Genomic DNA, 21,121 nt, shown 5'->3' with positions numbered 1-21,121 from the left:
TTTTTTTTCCCCCTGACTACATATACAGTTACTTTAAAGGCAGTATAAGCGTCTTTTTCATAAAGTTTTCTTAACAAAATTTCTTTTAACAGCAAGGCAATTCCTTTGCTATATGAATGTTTCATAAGAATAGTAGCCTAACAATAAAAATCCTCTTTACCCCTTAGCTTTTTGTTCTTTCACAGCCCTCTCATGAAAGCTGGATAATCATCATATTGTGCAGTGAACAATTCATGTGTTTGAACACAGCCAGAGGGGCAGGTTTATAGGTGTAAGGCAAAGCTAGCTTTGAAATACCTAGTTTCCCTGGAACCTTAGTTTCAAATCACCGCTGGGGCAGCTGCTTCACCCTTCATTCTTGAGTCACAAATAGCGTGGTTTATTCTGTGAGGATATTAAAAGTTCCCTGGGATGTTATCCGTAAGATTTGGAGCTGTGTTTGATGTCCTGAGAAAATTTCTGGGACATTCTTGCTCACTGTCATGAAACAGCATGTCCCCTGAAGTCAGCTAGTACCATTTAATCCTATTCCTTTGGGAAATTCATTAAAGACTTAGTAGTGTTCTATAAGGCCTCCACAACCTACCTATTTTTCTGTTGATTTATGTGATGATGTTATCATTGTTCTTGTACGGATTAAACTTGCCAGGCAGGGATAAGTGTCCTGTCCACTATATCATATGCATATAAAAAGAGGACTAAGCATATTCCATTTCCAATGTTCTCTACATCACTGCACAAGTGACTTAGCAGTCTCCGACCTCAGTCTCTCCATTTGTAAAATGATGATAATAATGTCTGTCCTGTCATCAAATCTATGTTTCTGTTATGGTCCGAATTGTGTTTCCTAAAATTCACATGTTAAAGTCCTCACCCCCAGGGTATCTGTATTTAAAGAAAGGCCTTCAAGGAGGTATTTAAGATTAAGTGAAGTTCCAAGGGTGGGAACCTAATCCAATAGAACTGGTGTCCTTGTAAGAAGAGGAAGAGAGACCAGGTGAGCATATGCACAGAAGAAAAGGTCATGTGAGAACCCATCAAGAAGGCAGTTGTCTGCAAGCCAGGAAGAGAGGTCTCAACAGAAAGCAATCCTACTGGCACCTTGATTTTAAACTTCCAGGATTCAGAACTGTGCGAAAATACATTTTTATTGTTTTGACCACCAAGTCTGAGGTATTCTGTTATGGCAGCCCTAGCTGACTAATGCAGTTTCCAACCTGGAACTCTTTTTTTTTTGCAATCCAGACCTACATGTTCATCTGTCTATAAGATAACACTCTTAAATTTTCCTAAGGCATTTCAACTTCAACATGACTAATTTCATTATCATTCCCCCCAAGACCTTCTTTTTCACCTGAATTAACTCCATGAATAGAATCACCAGCTTTCCATCACCCTAACTAAAAATGAAGCAGTCATTCGTGATTCTTCTTTCACCTTTCTACACCTCAAATTTGTTACCATGTCTTAACATGTTCACCATCTAAATAGCTCTCAGATCTAATTTCTTCTCTCTGCACCCACTGACAGAATTTAATTGAAGACTTAATTTCTTGAAGGTATTACTGGAATCTTCTGGTACTTGATTTTTCTACCATATGCATCTTAATGTTTTTCTCCCTCAAATTAGTCCCTTTTACTTAGTCAAGTGAAGTCCTGTTCTTGTAGTTATAATCCATATAGCCTTTAGGATAAAACATAAAGTACTAGTGTAACTTGAAGGGCACTCATGAGTTAATTTCTTTACATCTTCAAGTCCTGTTCATGTGCTTCCATTCCAAATGTAAAGTACTACTTATAATAACTGGCATCTTCTCTGCCTTCTCAGGCTACAATGCTTTTGCATCATCTCATCCTCTGTGCCTAAAATTATATTTCAATATGCCAACACCTGTTTATCCCCTAATGTTCTACTTAATTAACACCTTTTCCAAAAAGTCTTTCCTGCATAGGTGTGCAGCATCCCCTTTGTAAAGGTGAAGTACTTACCTGTATCCATTATTCTTTTAAAACTTGGTTTATTGTGGTTTTTAAGATTGTGCTTTAATTGTTTTGTTTTGTTTTAATCTCATCCCTATTTGACACTAAATTCTTTAAGGGCTTCTTCTGATTGTGGCAAGAGTAAGCAGTCAATTTGTTGAATAAATGAATTGACTACTAAGTAAATACATCTGGTTTTCCTAAAATTGGATTCTTCTATTTCTTGATTAAAATTTTAGCATATGAACTCAAACTAATTTATTAATTATTCTGGAATTATAGAATCTTATTAAACTATATTTTCACATGCTATTTTCTCTACTGTCCAAAAAAATTAATACTATACATATATATGCAGATATTTAATATATATTTGTTAACCTACACATTAATTATTTGCAAACTTTGAAACATTCCAAGAGGTTACTAGAGATTCTCCATCACGTTTTGATTTGAGGACTCAGATCGTGGGGAAAAAATATTGGAGGGATTTTTAATAAGAAAAAATAATTGTTTAATTAAATGAATTTAGTGGAGGATGGTCGATGGAAAGTCCATCACTGGCAAATTAGCTAAATGTTAGGCAATTTGAAGAGAAGCTTTTTTCCATCAGATAAACCATATCATTGTAGAATTGGAATTTCTTGCATCTCAGAGGGAAAAAATATTATAAGTGTTAAGAAATAAGTGATGTCTGTTTGTGAGGGAGTGTGTCTGTGTGGGAAAGCAGATTGATTTAGGTAAGTAATCAGAGCATTTATTTCCAAAGGATTTTCAAAAGCTTGTTTGTAACACGCTTAGACTCTGCTACCAATAATATTGGTTCAAAAAAAGAGTCAGACTCTAAAATTTAGTCCTATTTAAGAAATGACCAGTTAAAGGTATATCTGTCAAAATTAAAATAGCCTATAACAATCTATTATTTCAATTGTTATTTTTGTTTTAGGTCCTCTTTAGAAACAAGACTTTTCCATTTTGAGCCACCAAATCATTTAGTCCTTTATGGGACTCTCCCTTCATAATGATCTTTTAAGAAAAGTTTCAAGAGCCTTACTTTAATGACACTCTTTTTTTGTCTCTGAAATCATCAGTGGAGGTTGGATGATAGCACTCAAAGGTCAGATAACTGAAATTGCTTTGGAATTAATTGGTTAGTGATTTTCTTTTTCTTTCTTTCTTTCTTTCTTTCTTTCTTTCTTTCTTTCTTTTCTGACACACAGTTTTAAAAAAGTAGTTTACTGTTCATGTTTCTTAGAAAATGGCATTTACTACTAGTCAGAATTTGAAAGAAAATTATTAATTTGAATTATGAACCAAATAATATTTACATGCTCTGTCTTTGAAGGAAGTTCTTCCCTAAAATAGTATTTTCCTCTGTATTAGTATTTTACATTAGACAAATTTAATAATTCTTAACTCATTTTCTTATTTTTATTCTTTAACTTTTTTCTGTTCCCCTTTATTTCAATTAGCAACAGAACAAAATAAATGATCTATTTTAATGGTTTTTCTGATTACAGTGTAATGATTTTTTATTTTGATAAATAAGGAAAATAGGATACTAAGAGGGTATGTTATTGATGAATATTTCTTGTTTTCTTTCCAAGAAGTCTGGAAAGGAGTATATAGACAAAGAATCCAGCAAGAGAAAGTCTATTATTTTTGCATGGCAAATTCTGATTCAGATCACCTCATTTATGGTCTCATTTCTCTCTCTCTTGAATTGGTCATACCATTGGTAATCAATAAAGTGTTTCTTTCAGTTTGAAGGCCTTGAAATGTAGGCAAAGGCTCAGGAGTCAGATGTATCTGAGTTTGTAACATGACTGATCCACTTAATTGCTGTGTGACTTTTCACCTCTGACTTAATTTCTCTGAGCCTTAACAGTATCTAATAATTGCTGTGAGGATTAAATGATATAATTTAGGAAAGTACCTAATGAAAATCTGACATTAATATCAGCTCAATAATAGTAGTTGTTCTTGCCATTCCTAGATATATGCAGTTTTCTTTAGATGTCATAAGTATTTTTGGTTACAGTGTGGCTCATTTTATGAACACACACAATGTGTTTCTCTAAACATGACTGAATGGGAAATCTAAAGTTTTCTCAATCAGAATAACTGCTAACTTAAAGGTATTTCTTATTTGAATGGTATTTAGCCAACAAGTTCAATTTATTAAAAACAATGAAGAAGAATGGTGAAGCTTTCTCCACTGTTCAAGACAAATCTGGCTTCAAGGATATTCAAATTCAGTATCTTCAGTTTGTGTCAGGTCATTGTCTAAACCACTGGCAAAACAACCACTACACTAACAAACAAAACAAATGTACAGTAATAATAACAGCAATGATTGAAATCAAGGCACTGATGTAAGAACATATGGTAATTGATTCAGCAAGCACGCTAAAGTGATCATTATTATTACTGATAAGATTGAATATATCTGAGTATTTTTCTTAGTTTTTCAACATACACTGAATAGTTGCTCTACATATATCATTTGTACTTGACCCATAGAGCTGGGCTTGTTGTTTTTAATATTTAATCTGAACTGGTTGAGCAGGCAAAGGAGCAGCAGTCATAAGCAGAAGATGGATATAGACATTGTAAACCTCTATACCATATAAATGGCTGGCTGGCCCAGAAACACAACGCAATTTGTTTTTTCATGAGACATGTGTTAATTAATTACTTCCATGTTAAGTTTGCACAGTAGTGGAGAGAATAATTATTTCTTTCAGTGTTTGCCCAATGAAAAATAACCCAGAAAGATAAGCTATAAAATATGGGTTGACTATTCATAGACTAAGACTATTCATAAGACTAAGATTCATAGAACTAATGTTATTTAGAAGTTCTTTTTTTAATTGTAAAAATAGTATATATTTTTATTATTTTTATTTTTATTTATTTTTTTAAATGTTTATTTATTTTTGAGAGAGACAGAGACAGAATGCGAGTGGGTTAGGGGCAGAGAGCGAGGGAGACACAGAATCCGAAGCAGGCTCCAGGCTCTGAGCTGTCAGCACAGAGCCCGACGTGGGGCTCGAACTCACGAGCTGTGAGATCATGACCTGAGCCGAAGTCGGACACTCTACCAACTGAGCCACCCAGGCGCCCCTATTTTTATTTTTTTAAACAAAATTTTATTTAGAAGCACCTTCTTTCTCCCACTCCCAACCGCATTAGAAAAAGAGATAAAAAAGATTTGCCTAACTGAGCATGAGAAAGGCACTAGACCACTGTTGGTTTTATTCTCTCCTTTCACACGCCAAAATAACTTGAAGGGAACTTTGTGGTTTGAAGAAAAACATGGTTAAAACATACTGGAATAAACTTTTCTATATTTAGAGATGCAATGGTTTAGGCCAGAAGAGTAAAAGTGACTTGTTCTAGTTTATTCAAGTATTTATTTATTTATTCAAAAGATAGATTCTAACCACCTACATAGAGCTGTTAACGTGGTTGTGTCCAAAACATGGCAGCACAGAAGTGACCAAGACACTGTGGTGATCATGATGACCGAAATTCTTGGCCATGTAGTTTACATTATAGTGAGGAAAGAACAGATGCTAAACAAATACAAAAATGAATAAGCAACATAATTTTAAGACGTCATATAAACAACCAGAATGCGACCTATAGGTAGCTAAGTGAAGCCAGTAAAAGAGCATCTTTAGACACAAATCCAGGGTATAAAAATACAATTAAAATATCTACAGATGTTTCATTCCTAAGATATGGATGCATTTTAAAAGAAAGATACTTAAAGCAAAAGCAAAAGAATTAAAAATGTATAATTGTCACCACTTTTTGAACTAAATTAATGACTGCTTAATCTATTTCTTCTTTTCATGTTTTTACATATTTGACTATATTTTTGGAATTAAGGAATGCTGAGTGTCCTTTCAAATTTGAAAATAAAGATAAGTTTAATTAGTTTCTGTTTGGAATAAGTTAGTGAGGAAGTCCAGTTCAGTTTAAAATAATAGAATCGGGGCGCCTGGGTGGCGCAGTCGGTTAAGCGTCCGACTTCAGCCAGGTCACGATCTCGCGGTCTGTGAGTTCGAGCCCCGCGTCAGGCTCTGGGCTGATGGCTCGGAGCCTGGAGCCTGTTTCTGATTCTGTGTCTCCCTCTCTCTCTGCCCCTCCCCCGTTCATGCTCTGTCTCTCTCTGTCCCAAAAATAAATAAAAAACGTTGAAAAAAAAAAATTAAAAAAAATAAAATAATAGAATCACATTTCTCATAGCTTTCTAAGGGTAAGCCACTTGGATTTTTTTGATGCAGTTTGATTTTGGTATAAATACATCATCTTGTGGTTTTGTAGATATTCTGTGAATAATTAACACCCAAATATTCATAAATATTAGTTACTGACCATGGGTAATATATTTTTTTTTAATTTTTTTAACGTTTATTTATTTTTGAGACAGAGAGAGACAGAGCATGAACAAGGGAGGGTCAGAGAGAGAGACACACAGAATCCAAAACAGGCTCCAGGCTCTGAGCTGTCAGCACAGAGCCCGACGCGGGGCTCGAACTCACGGACCGCGAGATCATGACCTGAGCCGAAGTCGGCCGCCCAACCGACTGAGCCACCCAGGCGCCCATGGGTAATATTTTTAGGCACTGTGAGAAAACCATTGATTGAAGCGAAGGAATCCCTAGCTTCAGAGGCACATACAATTTCATTGGGGAAGTAAGGTATACTTAACTACACGCAGTCTTAACATTATGAGAATCAAATAATGGCATACAAATTTTTGTTATAGAAAATTAATTAGGAAGAAATTTCTGTTCAGAATGATTACAGAAAAGTCAGATATAAATTAACTCTTAAGAAATAACTAAAACATGGATGGGTATGAGTTGCAAAAGAAGTAAGTGATACAGGGAGTATCCAAAAATGAGACTTTCAGAAGGAAAGGCTCTGTGATAGGAATAAACAAGGATTATTCAGGCAATAATGACCTGAAATCTGACTAGAGCAGAGAGTTTATGGCAGAGACTAATGGAAAAAGAGTTGTAAAGACAGATTTGGTGATAGATTATGAAAGACCTTAAATATTTAGCTAACAAGATGGGATCTGTTCTATAGCTAGAATTAGGGAGAGTAATGCAGGCATTCCAGATTTTTGAGTAGGGAAGAGATGTTAAATTTATATAAGATGAGATTGGTCAAATCCTGAGCACTCATTTTGCAAATGAGCAGAGTAAGTTCCATAGAGAGTAATTATCTTGCCTGAGGTCAGGCAACAGGTTCTTCGGTAACAGTCACTTGGTTTCCAGTGCATATTTATAGCTTCTCAAGATGAGGACAAGTTTTTGTTTATTCCTTTTCACACAATTGCATTGTTGAAAGTGGCTATTGTACATGAAAGGACAGAGAAACAATTTAGACTAAATCTGGTAAAATGCTTGAGGCCTCATAAAAGTCCAAATCAGTGTTTCCTGACTTCTTAAAAACTGTTCTCTCTTTTGATAAATAAAACCAATCTCATGTCCTTCTTTAGTACTCTCCAGAAACTTTGAAATCAAGTAAACTATTTTGATGATAATCAAATATTATAATGCCGAATTTGATTTTTCAAACTACACATACACCTATTGATGTGAGCTATGTCTCTCTCTCCTCACTCCTGACAATGAGAACCACTAACCCAAACCATTACCTGAAATTGTAGCAGGAAGGAAGGAGGAGTTAAAAGAGAGTCTTTGAAGAAAGAATGTCTGGGATTTACAGAACTTGGAGACTGGATATGAAGCTGAGAGAAGGGGTGGTAAGGGTGTCTCCAAGGCTTAAGTTGCCAGAGTGTTCATTCAAGGAATGTCAACAGGTCAGATAGTTTTGAGAAAAGCCATATAAACATCAACAAATTGTTCTGAAGCACAGGAGTTTTCAGAGCCTTAAACATCTTGAAGTGTACTGTGACTTTCCATGACGGGAAAAACACGTCTAGCCCTTTGAAAGTTTACTTTGACCATTGAGCCCTAACTGCATGAGACAGTGGCTCCTGAAAGACATTTTTGAGATATGTACCTCTAAGTTATCAGAAGGTCTCTCAGATAGATGATAGCTCTATCATCAAGTGGCAGAGACCCTGCAGCCAGTGTCTTCCTACCTTGACCTTTTGCCCTGATTTTAATGCTTCTACCAACCAGCAACTTTGCCAAATACCCTGGGCTTGACTAATTCCCAACCCATGTTTGTCTGGATTATGACCTTACCTGCCCCGATGCCAGCCACCTATCTTTACTCATGCTTATTTTATAATTAATAATCTCCCAATTTAGGGGCATCTGGGTGGCTCAGTTGGTTAAGCATCTGACTCTTAGTTTCGGCTCAGGTCATGATCTCAGGGTTCATGAGATCAAACCCTGTGTTGGGCTCTGTGCTGACAGTGAGGATCCTGCTTGGGATTCTCTCTCTACTTCTCTCTCTACCCCTCCCCCACTGGCACATGTGGTATCTCTCTCTTTCTCTCTCTCTCTCTCTCAAAATAAATAAACTTAAAAAAATCTCCCAATTTATAATGCTATCATAAGCAATAATTTTCCAAACATTTTTACCCTATTATGCCTAAATTGGAAGTCCTCTTCCCACTCTGGTCAGAAACAGAAAGATGAGTAAAGATGTGATAAAGAAAGAAAGCATGTTGGGCTTTAACCCTCAGGACCACTTTAGACACGGCTCCGAATCTTCTAACAAGGTTGATAGTGACAAGTCTCATGAAAAGCCTAAATGGAAAACATAAAAAAAGAGTTGCAGGTAGCTGATTTTTGTTTTTCCTCACTTAAGAAAAAAATTAAGCACATAGAGAAGATAGCTAGGAGGTAAGAAGTGCTGCTATCTAATACTACAACTACCTGTTTATCAAATAAGCTTTTTAAAAAAGAAGCTCTTTAAGTGAATTAAGCATGCATGCATCTTTTTTTTTAATGTTTATTTATTTTTGAGAGAGAGAGAGAGCAAGAGGGGGAAGGCCAGAGAGAGAGGAAGACACAGAATCCAAAGCAGGCTCCAGACTCTGAGCTGTCACCACAGACCCCTATGCAGGGCTCGAAGAGATCGTGACCTGAGTCGAAGTCAGATGCTTTTAACCGACTGAACCACTCAGGTGCCCCCATGCCTGCATATTTTAAAGAGAAAAATAAAATGAAAGATCACAAGATAATATAAGAAACTAAATGTGGAGAGCAGGGAGTGATGGAGAGAAAGAGAATAATATGGAGAAAATTTGGGAAAGATGGGTTATCAGAAAATGTTTAAAGGGGCTAAAGTGTTAAATATGAGATGAGTATCCATAGGATAAAAGTCAGAGTAATACATTTAACAGCTAGTTTATGTAAACTTTACCTATAATCCGAAACAATTAAAAGCCCAGTATAATTTGAGCATATCATGTCTTTGAAAAGGTCATAGTTGAAGTAAGCAATATATTGCCATTAATTTCCAAGTTTATGAAAGTATTTCTAAGAAAACATTTCCCTCTCCACTTCACAGGAGTTACTCTTTTATTTCCCATAAGAAATGATCATTTCAATTTTATGCAGAGTCAAAAGCTTCATTGCACTAACATCAAAGAAGTTATAAACTACTTTGCAGGTAAGAGCCTTCTTATCAGAAATGGGCCTCTCAGGCAGCTCCAAATTAGGGGCAATAGTTTAGGGAGTGAAAGGGCCTGAGGAGCTGCTAGTCCCATTTGTGTAGAAAGCATATCTAACACTGACTTGGAAAAAAATGTCTGGAAATACAATACAGAGGCTTTATCTGAATAGTTGATTGAAATAACCTGTGTACATGATCAAAGACTATATTCAGCAGCTTCTACAGATCCTTTTGCTACATAGGGATTACAAGGCTTATGATGATATAATTTCAGAGAAGTAAAACCATGTTGAGTTTTTTTCTTCTCCCTAAAATACATTTCCGTTATTGGTTTATCTTATGCATTATTCACCTTTGACCAATGAAATTAAGCCGCTCTGTTTCACATCAATACATTGACTCATTTTCTGGTCGTTAAGCACATGCTTTTTTGTTGTTGTTGTTGTTCACAGGGTAAGATTAAAATACTTTAAAAAAAGTAATCCACGGCAGCACTTACATTGATTTTTTTTTTTTTTTTATTAAACTCAATCCTGGAAAAAACAATTCTGAATCATAAATGGTCAGAAATGTTTTTTTTAAATCAAAGCATGTAACTGCTCAAAGATTATAAGATACAACAATCATGATGCATTATTTATAGACAATAAAAGGAGATGTCACAATTACTATTTGTTCCCCAGAGTATCATGACCTCAAACTGAACTTAAGGAAATTGTATAAGATCAATTGAAGAATAAAACACAAAGACGTCCAAGAATTTCCTTTGAAGCGTTTAAAGAATAGGCCCATGAATTCAAAGATGAGTCATTCCTGCAAGCAAGAAGGAAGAATAGTTGGCAGTTGTGAGGTAGTGAGTAGAGCCTGGCGAAAAGATTTGTAAGAAAAGGAGCAGTGATCCTTGTAAGAGGGTGACAGACCGAACATTTGATCATGGAAAGTAAGGAGACTGTTCTGCAGATTCCCAGGGAAGGACCTTATTTATCAAAAGTGAAATATTTATCAGGATTCTTGTCAGGCAGGTAACTCTTATCTTACACTGGTTCCTGATTCAGGTCAACTTTGCTTGACATAGTTGACAAGTTTCTGAAAAATTAACTGTAAATGAAATTTTATTTAAAAAAACCCAATATTTTAAAGGCTCTGTTTGGGGAAAGCATTCAAGAATCAGTAAGGAAGCCAATCAAGGATAATATTTTCAAACGAGAAATATTACTCCCTCATTCCCTTGCTTCTTGGTTTTGGAAGTCAGCATTCCGTGTGTTGCATTTCCTACCAGAATAAATATACAACTATACCCAGAATGATTCTAAGAATAGGAGGAGGAAAATCAATTCTCTGAAGCAGTGTCTATGTATTTAAAAGCTGTTTTCCAGCTTATAACTTGTTTGAATTGGTGAATTTGTAATCAATGAACTGGACAGTTCAGTTAACTATATCAAGCCATTTGTACATGGCTTCCTACCCTACGGCATTTCAAAAATAGTACACTATGAATGACAAAAGTAAGGTCATTCAGGACTTGTTCTTCTAAATATGGTAAGCTCCAAAAGTGAGCTCAGTAAAAATAACAAGGAAAGGTGAAAATGAAGGCTCCTACAGATTGTGTGTGTGTTTTTAAGAACTGTGATCTTGTATTATCCTATTAGTTCTGTTAAATTAGGAACACACAAAGTAAAAAAAAAAAAGGTTATTAATTCTATCTGTGTCAAATGTTAATACTTTATTCATGTATGATTGAATTAAGTTTGCAGCAGATGAAGGTTAGGGAAGGGTAATGGCGATTATCTGACCCCAGAGTCATCTAAACAGAGCTTTCTCCTTTCTATGCTAAAGTAAAGTGGTTTGCTATTGACTTTTTCCCATGTGCTAGTTCTTGAAACATTCAATCTTCTCTAAATAAATTCATCTACCCATCTGGTTATCATGCTATTCAACAAATGCTTAAATCTTCATGAAGGCACTTACTTTTTTATATTCTTTAAAATAGTCTTATTATTTAACTGAATATACTTATTATAAGTGTTACAAGCTTGGATATTTGTAAAACATCTATATAGATAAAATACAATAATGTATTTTACATACTGTTGTGTGGTATATAAGAATTTATTTTTTAAAGGATTCTATGAATTAAAAAAGTTTGAAAACAATATTAGTATCAACCCTAAAGATGTTTGGGGGTGAAAGCAGAACTCTGAATATTTCAAGATGAAATGTGACAATGGTTAAGGACATTATTCCAATTTTTATTGATTTTGCTTGCTTTTTTTTTTTTTGTTAGTTCATTAAGCTTGCTATTTCTTCTATTGTTGATGGGAATTTTGCATGGTTTCATGTTCACATAAAGAATGTATATCAACAAAGTCCATTGTTTCTACATTTAATGCATATCCTGAATTTGATTGCTTTATGCCAGTTTCATTACTATTACCATTACTATTCAAATTTGGACTGTATGAACTGTTCTGCCTATTTTCATAGTTATATCCCCCACTTGCACAAAGACACATACAAAATCTATTCACCACACAACAGCTGTGAGGCTTTTAAATTGTGAATCAGTTCATATCCTTCCCTGTTCAAAATCCATCAAAAATTTTCTATTTCTTTCATAATAAAATCCAAAGTTCTTACTATGGCTTATGACAATCTGATCTCTACTTACCACCATGGCCTTACTTCCAAACATGGCTCACTCTAGTTCATCACCTGGCCTTTTCTGGTGTACCACATTACCCAGCCCTCCATCCTAAAGGCTTTTTCCAGGCATTCAAATGGATCCCTCCTGTCCCTCACTTCATTCAGATATTTGCAGAATATCTTACTATCCCTACCAGCAGCATCCCGAACACTGCTCTATTTGTCTTAATAATGCTTGTCACCACTTGACATTACACATTTGTTTGTACATTTTCTTTTTTCCTTCTAGAATATACGACCCTAAGAGCACAAACTTTGTTTTGTTCACTGATGCAACCTGGCAACTAGGAAGTACTCATACTCAGTAAAGATTAGATAAATGACTAGATAAGTAAAGGAATGTGCATGCCCTTTCTCTTATCCTGCTGATGTAGACTAACACCAAAGTAAGCCATATAAATAGTGATTACTATTTTACATCACTGAATTCTGTAATATCTTCACAACTCTGACATGGTGATTGTTTTTTGAGATGTTTACCCAAGGTTAAAGCAATTAAAAATCAAAATTTTAGAAAAATTGATCCATTTAAGATAGTTTTCAGGCTAATTCTATGATAATTTAAAAACTGTATAATTCTATTTTTTAAAATTTTTTTTAACATTTATTTATTTTTGAGACAGAGAGAGAGCATGAACAGGGGAGGGTCAGAGAAAGAGGGAGACACAGAATCTGAAACAGGCTCCAAGCTCTGAGCTGTCAGCACAGAGCCCGACTCGGGGCTCGAACCCACGGACCGCGAGATCATGACCTGAGGCGAAGTTGGACACCTAACCGACTGAGCCACCCAGGCGCCCCAAAATTGTATAATTCTAAAGAGATGATCCATAATAAGTTCCCATGTAGTCACAGTATTTATCATACTTTATCCTGTTTCAGGTGAACCTTCATTTCTTTGGGTCTATTATACTAAAGAGACATATAGTAATTAGGAGTGTCTGGAATTACACTACTCAAATCCCAGGTTCAGTACTTATTAGCTAAATAACTTTGGGCAAGTTACTTAATAATTTAAGTCTCATTTTCCTTATCTGGAAGATAAGGATATTAATATAGTCTATTCTACAATAACACATGTTTCTTTAATGTGAATTAGCTCATGTCAGATTATCATGGGGAGTGATGTTAGCATAATGCAGAAGTCACACTGGTTCATACGCAATTTTTTCCAGCATACAATGTTATATGTCACTGAGAAGCAGCAGCTGAATGCAAAGTACAGGAAAGAGTTGAACACAATAAACCATGGAGGAATAACAGTAGTTTTATCTAAGTCCTCTTGGTTTGAAGTAGCCACAAGCTCTCTCATGAAAGATTCTAATACAAGGGTCCATCTCCATCTAGGTACCTTTATCTTATACTCTTTAAATTAAAATCTTATATTTACTTTATTACTTCTTTATTAGAAATGTAACATCTTTACAAATTATTATGGCATTTATTACTGAGATTGTTATTATTTTGGCTAGTGCCCTAATAATAATGCTGATAGAAATTTTGAATAGTCTGGTCCAAGACTTTCCCCCCATAATTCCTACTCCTTTAGTAAATGATTCTATAGGATGTGAATTTTCTTTAGGAAAGCATACAGTTTTGGTGAGGTCTACATGAGCTAATCCATGTGAAACACATTAGAGTGCCCTCCACCTAATAAATATTCAAAAAACAATGCTTATCCCATGCTCTTAGTGTGTCTCTGTGTACATATGTAATTTTTTTGAGAGATTACTAAAATTAAGGCACTGTGTTAAACACTGGAGATACATAGTAAACAATGAATCGGGATAGGCATATTGCTTCTTACAACAATTTTGAAAATATATTTTAAATTGACTGTTAACTTCTGTTTCCAGTGGTATAACAGTTTAAATGTTCTAACCAAGTTTCCTGCAGAAAAAAAAAAAAAAAAACAAATGCTGGATTACAATTTAAAATATTTATTTTTAAACGCATGAAATGCACTGAATGAGACAGGTGGAAAGAAAAGATTACTCAGATATCAAAAAAATTAAGAGAAGGCAGAAATGCAGAGAGGTAAACAAGACTCCGAAACCAAATTCTGGCTCACATTTGTGAACTCAAGCAACCTGGAGTTTTGTTTTTCCCATGGGGGATAAGAAACAAGTATTGTGCCCTAAGAACAGGACATTTAATAAGAAATCTGTACGAAATCTTGGAGCCCAAAGGGATAGGCCTTTAGTGTAGGAGTGAACTAAAATCAGATAGACAACTTCTAGAGCACAAGGAAAATTAACTTCCTGAAACTTCGGTGCTGAGTGGAGAATTCTTCTGACTCTACCTGGGTTTATATCTTATACACATAGTACCCCAGTGCTCAAAAAAATCCTTAAGCAAATAACTTAGTTAACATAATTCTGAATTGAGAGAGCTATCAGCCACCTGGTAGAAGCAAAAGCAAATCCTCTTGAAGGAATCTACCTTCTACTGAAGCAGTCCTCATACCAATGGATGAGAATGCTCACAGATATGTTTCCAGAAAATATGAGCTCTTAATACCCAAATTTACATAAAGAAACAGGGAACCATGAATCATAATTGGGAGCAATAAAAGATGAAGGAATCAGGCCCATATAGATTTCATCTGTTAGAATTATCAAACATGCAACAAAAATATTTATATTTCACATGTGTAAAGAATTCAAAGAAAGAATAAAAAGGATGAACAGGAGAGAGACACTAGAGTAAGATAAATAATTTTTATTGGAAATAAAAATGTGATTAATATAAATTAAAAACTTTCTCTCTTTCTACACACACACACTGCAAAATATTAGAAATGGCTGAAGAGAGAATTAATGAACAGGAAGACAGATTTGAAAAAATTGTCCAAAAAAATTGTTTTTATCAGGGAGATAAAAAAAAAATAAAAAAACATAGAAAAGCAATACAAAAGACAAATAGAATGTTATAAACACTTAATTGGGTTTCAGGAAGAAAGTAGAGAAATAATGGCGGAAAGTCAATAATTGAAGAAATAAAAGCTGAGAAATCTCCAGAACTGATGAAAAACATTAATCCTTAAAGTCAGAAGGCCAAAGTTCTGAGCAAGATAAATAAAACAAGTTAACGTCTACACACATCATAGTAAATCTAACGATAAAGAAAAGTATTTAAAAATGGTCAGAAAGAAAAACAAATATTGAGAAAGAAACAACTAAGATGATGAATGATTTCTCAATAACCACAGTCAAAGTCAGAAGGTAGTAGAATGTATTCAAACCTGCTGAGAGAAAACAATTGTCAACCTAGAGCTATATGAACATACAGCAATATCTTTAAAAAAATGAAGGTGAACTAAAGTTATTTTAGAAGATAAAAGTGGCCAGAGTTTGCACCCACCCATCTCCACAAAGAATGCCCTTTAGATAGAAAAAAAAAAAAATGATTCCAGATGAAAAGTCTAAGATGCAAGAAGGAACAATGAACAAAGAAAGTGAAAAATATACATAAATGTTCACTAAACATACAAATAATAACAATATATTATAGAGGTATATAAAACAAAATAGAGCTATAATACATAACAGCAATAGTATTCAGGCAAGTTATTCAGAGATAAAGTGTGCTAAGGTCACTAAGATGTAAATTTTCACGGAATCAAACTGTAGTTCCAATAGGTCAGGGTTTTTGTGTGTTTTACTGAGATATTCTAGGAGCTGTATCCATGCTCTGAATGGATGAAAAAAATGAATAAAGTTCCTTATTTTTCAATTTTATATTCTGATTAAGTATAGATGTTATAATTTCTAGTGCAGTTATTACAAGATTAGACAGAGCTTAAAAATGTCAGACTAGTAAAGGAGAGATAATGGAATAAATAAATCATTCAAAAGAAAGTAAAAATAAGAGAAACAAGATAAAATTACCTAAAAAACACAAAATCATAAAAATAAATCTAAATGTATCAATATTTACAATAAATATTCCTGGCATCCACAGTAGAATATAAATAAGTTGTGATACACTTATATAAGAGTACTACAAAGCACTGAAATTTAATAAACTAGAATTACAAACACATAAATTTCAAGATCATAATATTGTACCAAAAAAGTAATTTGTAGAAGGCATACACCATGATTTCATTTACAGAGTGTTAAAATGCATAAAATGAAATGATATATTTTTGTAACAGTACAAAGGTGAGTGGTAAAATCACAGAGAAGCATAAGTGAATTTGAATAATAAACTTAAAAGTCATTCAAGTCATTCTTTCTTCTGATAAAGAAGATTAAATGTATGTGATTTGGATAGGTTACACAGAGGTGTCAAAATTCATATTTTGAGGTATCCTACTTGATGATGCATGTGTGGGTGTCTGTTGTATTGCCATTTATAATTTAGACCTGTTTTATATTTCCTTTGCTTACCTAGTTAATAAAAACAATTAAAAATCAAATCTATACAAAATATTTGTGGGACACCAAAGAATACTGATGCACTCTAGGTGTCTGAGGACAACTCTCTCTCTCTTTTTAAATGTAACACTATGTAAGGGCATATGGGGCCACATTTACACTTAAGAGGTAGCCAATTTTCAAGTTTTACTACCTCATTTATTCACTAATGCCAGACAATTCATTTCATCATTCAATAGTTTATGATTCGGTAATGTAAATAATTCTCAGGAAGGTAATAATGGAATGAAGTATACAGTGAAGTGTGAAAGTCTGAGATCAGAGCTTTGGCTGACTTTGTATAAAGAAGAGGGGAAGCACTGAAAACCTGCAAGTGGGAAGGGAGGAAGAGAGATAAAAAGTAATGGGCAGAGTGGAGAAGTAAAGAGCTTTTATGATCTCTGTAGATGTGTCTATTGCCAGCTCTGAGGCCATCAATACACTTATTTAGTGCTAACCCAAAGGGATTTAGGGTAGGAGGACACTGGATCTCTGAGTTTCAGTTTCCTCACTTGTAAAATGAGAGAAAGGTAATGGAGACATATAAGGTCTCTTCCATTTTCACATTCTATGCTTCTGTGATCACAAACACAAACACCATCTTAATTGCCATATTCTACTAATATAGAATAAAAACTACTAAACTACCCATGCTCATTAAATTCCATTGAAATTATGAACACCTGCATCAGAAACATAATCAACACATAATCACCTGTGCAGTCCACTGGTGGTTAATTAGGGAGCATTCTTCCCTTTGTGTAAACATTTAGCAGGAATCCTCCATGTTGCCTATGCCAAGTTTATTTGTGACAGGAGAAACTTGATTTGAGGCATTAAAGAGGAAAGGTGGAGAGGTGGCTAACAATTTCTATTTGCAGAATTTTATTCAACTGCTAAGCTATCATTGTCGAGGGGAGATAATGTTTTGATCTCTTGCTGCCTTTATATTTAATTTCCCTTCAATATGTTGTTAAAAGCTGGTGTGCTTTACCATAAGTATGCTTGAAAATCACATGGTGAAAGAAACTCTTCTGTATGCTACAAAGTTTTGGTGTGTGAGATATACCATGTCAATGAATAGCCCAAGCAAATCTTATGACTGAAAGAATGACAGAAATCAGATCACAGCCATGTTGATGAGAGTGATTATTAACAATAATTAAACTGAGTCAAAATCAAATATATCCTTATCAATTCCTTAATTTTCCTATGCTTTACAGAAAAACTGTATCTTTAAACACAGTGATAAAAACTGTGGTATTCTTTATTTTTTTAATGTTTATTTATTTTTGAGAGAAAGACAGAGTTTGAGTGGGGGAAGGGCAGAGAGAGAGAGAGAGAGAGAGAGACAGAATCTGAAACAAGTTCAGGCTCTGAGCTGTCAGCACAGAGCCCGGCGCAGGGTTCGAACTTGGGAACGGTGAGCTCATGACCTAGGCTGAAGTCAGATGTTTAACCGACTGAGCCACCCAGGAGCCCTAAGGCTGTGGTATTCTTATGTAAGCAGTGATAATATGCCAAATGAACACTACATTTCATAAATGACAGCATTAAAATAAAGCTTTTCCAAACCATTGAAAACACTGGATAATTTAGTTTTATTAGTAACACAGAGACTAGATTATATTGTTGGTAAGCAAGTTGGTCTTTAGAAAGCAGCCAATATTATGTGTTGAAATAAGGCCAATTTAATCAGTGAGAAGAAATTCCTGAGCTAGAAATCCAGTTAGCAAAAAAACTTGACATTGCTTGGAATAAACCTAGAGGGTCCACATTTAAAACTTCTTCTCTTGTAAAGTTGGCCCTAAAGTTTTGGATTTTCTCACAGGTTAAAAATATGTCTCATTCAGCTTTCTCATGGGCATTGGTTCAGATTTCAGAATCATCAACACCTTTTGGCTTATCCCCTGTCAGTGATCTACAAAAATAGGCCTGAATCAAGGTAGTCAAGATAATGAAAACATGAGGAAGTGAGAGGGACAAGGACTACTTACTTGATCTCACTATAGTTTATTCTGATATCAGCCACAATATGCATGCAATATCCATATAAGGGAAAATCACAATGTGTGTGTGTGTGTGTGTGGTGCTCCAAGTGCATTATCTATCTTTTGCAAAAGGACTATTTTAATTTAAGTAGTATCTGAGTGTCCAATATTCTGTGGACCATTTGTAAAGTTTAATATTAGAATTAAATCTCTTTAACCTTTTTAAAGAATTAGCTAACGATGTTGTAGATTAAGGTAAAGGCTACCCTGGAAAGAAATGAAAGTAACTTATTGTGGTAAGCCAAGTAATATACCCCTTCCCCCCAGTATGTCTGTGCCCTAATCCCCAAAACCTATCAATATATTACCTTATGTGGTAAGGGACTTACAGATATGATTAAGTAAGAATTTTGAGGTGGAGAGTGTCCTGGACTATCTGGATGGGCCCAATGTAATACAGTCGCCTTATAAGAGGGAGGCTGGAGGGTCTGAGTGAAGAGAAGTGATGGAGACAGAAAGCAGAGCAATTCCACTGGTGGAAGAGGACTATGAGCCAAGGAATGAATGTGGGCAGCCTCTAGAAACTGAAAACAAAACAGCAAATTCGACTCTCTCCTAGAGCCTCCAGAAAGAATGCAGCTCTGCTAATACCTTGATTTTAGCTCCTTAAGACCCATTTTCTGACTTTTGATGTCCAGAACTAAGTTGGTGGTAATTTGTTACAGCAGCACTAGTAAACTAATACATTTGCTGTTGGGCCTTTACTGAGAAATGGAATTCTTTGCAATGCAAATTATATAATAACCCTCTTAAAATAAATATGCCATTAAATTAAGAAATACTAGGGGCACCTTGGTGGCTCAGTCAGTTGAGTGTCTGACTTCGGCTCGGGTTATGATCTCACAGTTCATGAGTTTGAACCCTGTGTCAGGCTCTGTGCTGACACCTCACAGCCTGGAGCCTTCTTTGGATTCTGTGTCTCCTCCCTCTATCCCTCTCTCGCTCAGGCTCTATCTCTCTCTCTTAAAAATAAATAAATGTTAAAAAATTAAAAAAAATACTAAAGAAAGATAACAAAACCATGTCCAATCTCATTTGTAATTCAATGAACTCAACAGTTAGACATTATTATCAAATCCAGTTAGAGTGCAAGTGAGGGTGAGAGTACAGGAAACAGCCACTCTTATGCATGCCAGAGAGGGTGTAAATCCCTACAACCTTAAGAAAGAGCAATGTAGATCAAAAGAAGCATACATTTACATTCTCCATTCCAGCAATCCCACTCTTAAAAAATAGTCCAAAGAAATAACAAAGGACCTATGTAAGTATTTAATTACAAGGAAGTTCATCTCAATATGAAGGTAATAAAAAAATGTTGAAAACAATCTGAATATCCAATAAGGGGTTAGTTAATCACATAATAATAAATCATGATATTATAGTAAGTAATCACATTAATTAACAATAGAATATTGGTCAGTTGTGAAAGCGATACTATGAAAGTGCATTACTTTTTGGAAAGACGCTCAAGGTAAAATTCTTTTTTATAAAGCTATGTATAACACAGTATCTACAATATAATACATTTTTGTATTATATACAATACATATTATATGTCTATAATATACACAGATTATACACATGCCTACACATACACACACAATTTAGAAGAAACTTGTCATCAGAGTTTACTATGAATATATCACAACTGAACTACAGGATCTGTTCTAAGCATTTACATACATTAACTCATTTGATCTTCACATTAAACTTACAGAGTAAGTATTATTATTCCTCTCTATTCTATATCTGAGGAAATTCAGGCCGCCAAAGTTGAATTTTTTCTTTTGTCTTTTTTCTTTTTTTAAGAAATTATTTGTTTAAGCTTATTTATTTTGAGAGAGAGACAGCGTGAGTGGGGGAGGGGCAGAGAGAGAGAGAGACAGGGGGAGAGAGAAAGAGAGAGAGAGAGAGAGAGAGAGATTGAGAATCCCAAGCAGGCTCCACACTGCCAGAGCAGAGTCCAATGCAGGGCTCAAGCTCACAAAGCCACGAGATCATGACTTGAGCAAAACCAAGAGTCCAACGCTTAACTGACAGAGCCACCCAGGCACCCCCAAAGTTGAATTTTTTCAAAGTGACCTAAATAGTGAGTGAGAGATCTGAAATTCTACCCTGGCAATTAATGTGCAGGGCCTGTGTGCCTAACCACTAGATGACACTGCTAAACTTGAATGCTAGGATCAGTGAAATTTTAAAAAAAGTGGTGTTTTTTTTTTTTTTTTTTTTTTGTTTTTTGCTGATTTGTATTTTCTAATTTTGATATAAAACAACAAATAATAGCTAAAACTGACATATATTGAGTGGTTTAATTGTTCTAGGCATTATGCTAAGTGCTTTATAAGCATGATC

The 21,121-nt window shown here is 34.8% G+C and overlaps 1 protein-coding gene across 8 annotated transcripts in view; it reads right to left on the bottom strand.

The window, feature by feature from the left end:
* The window catches only part of PIK3C2G (phosphatidylinositol-4-phosphate 3-kinase catalytic subunit type 2 gamma), a 347,337-nt gene that overhangs the window by 138,280 nt on the left and 187,936 nt on the right, over nucleotides 1-21,121 (bottom strand). For 7 of the 8 annotated variants that reach the window (XM_042945913.1, XM_042945912.1, XM_042945915.1 and 4 more), the window contains one exon: nucleotides 8,559-8,726. The exons of the other annotated variant lie outside the window; for it this stretch is intronic. In XM_042945913.1, the coding sequence (XP_042801847.1) occupies nucleotides 8,559-8,726 (168 nt within the window). The remainder of the gene's footprint in view (nucleotides 1-8,558; nucleotides 8,727-21,121) is intronic. 8 annotated transcript variants of the gene reach the window in all.

The sequence above is a fragment of the Panthera leo genome, chromosome B4 (assembly GCF_018350215.1).
Source record: "Panthera leo isolate Ple1 chromosome B4, P.leo_Ple1_pat1.1, whole genome shotgun sequence".
NCBI lineage: Eukaryota > Metazoa > Chordata > Mammalia > Carnivora > Felidae > Panthera > Panthera leo.
The sequence above is the reverse complement of the archived record's forward strand: the minus strand, read 5'-3'. Positions and strand labels throughout refer to the sequence as shown.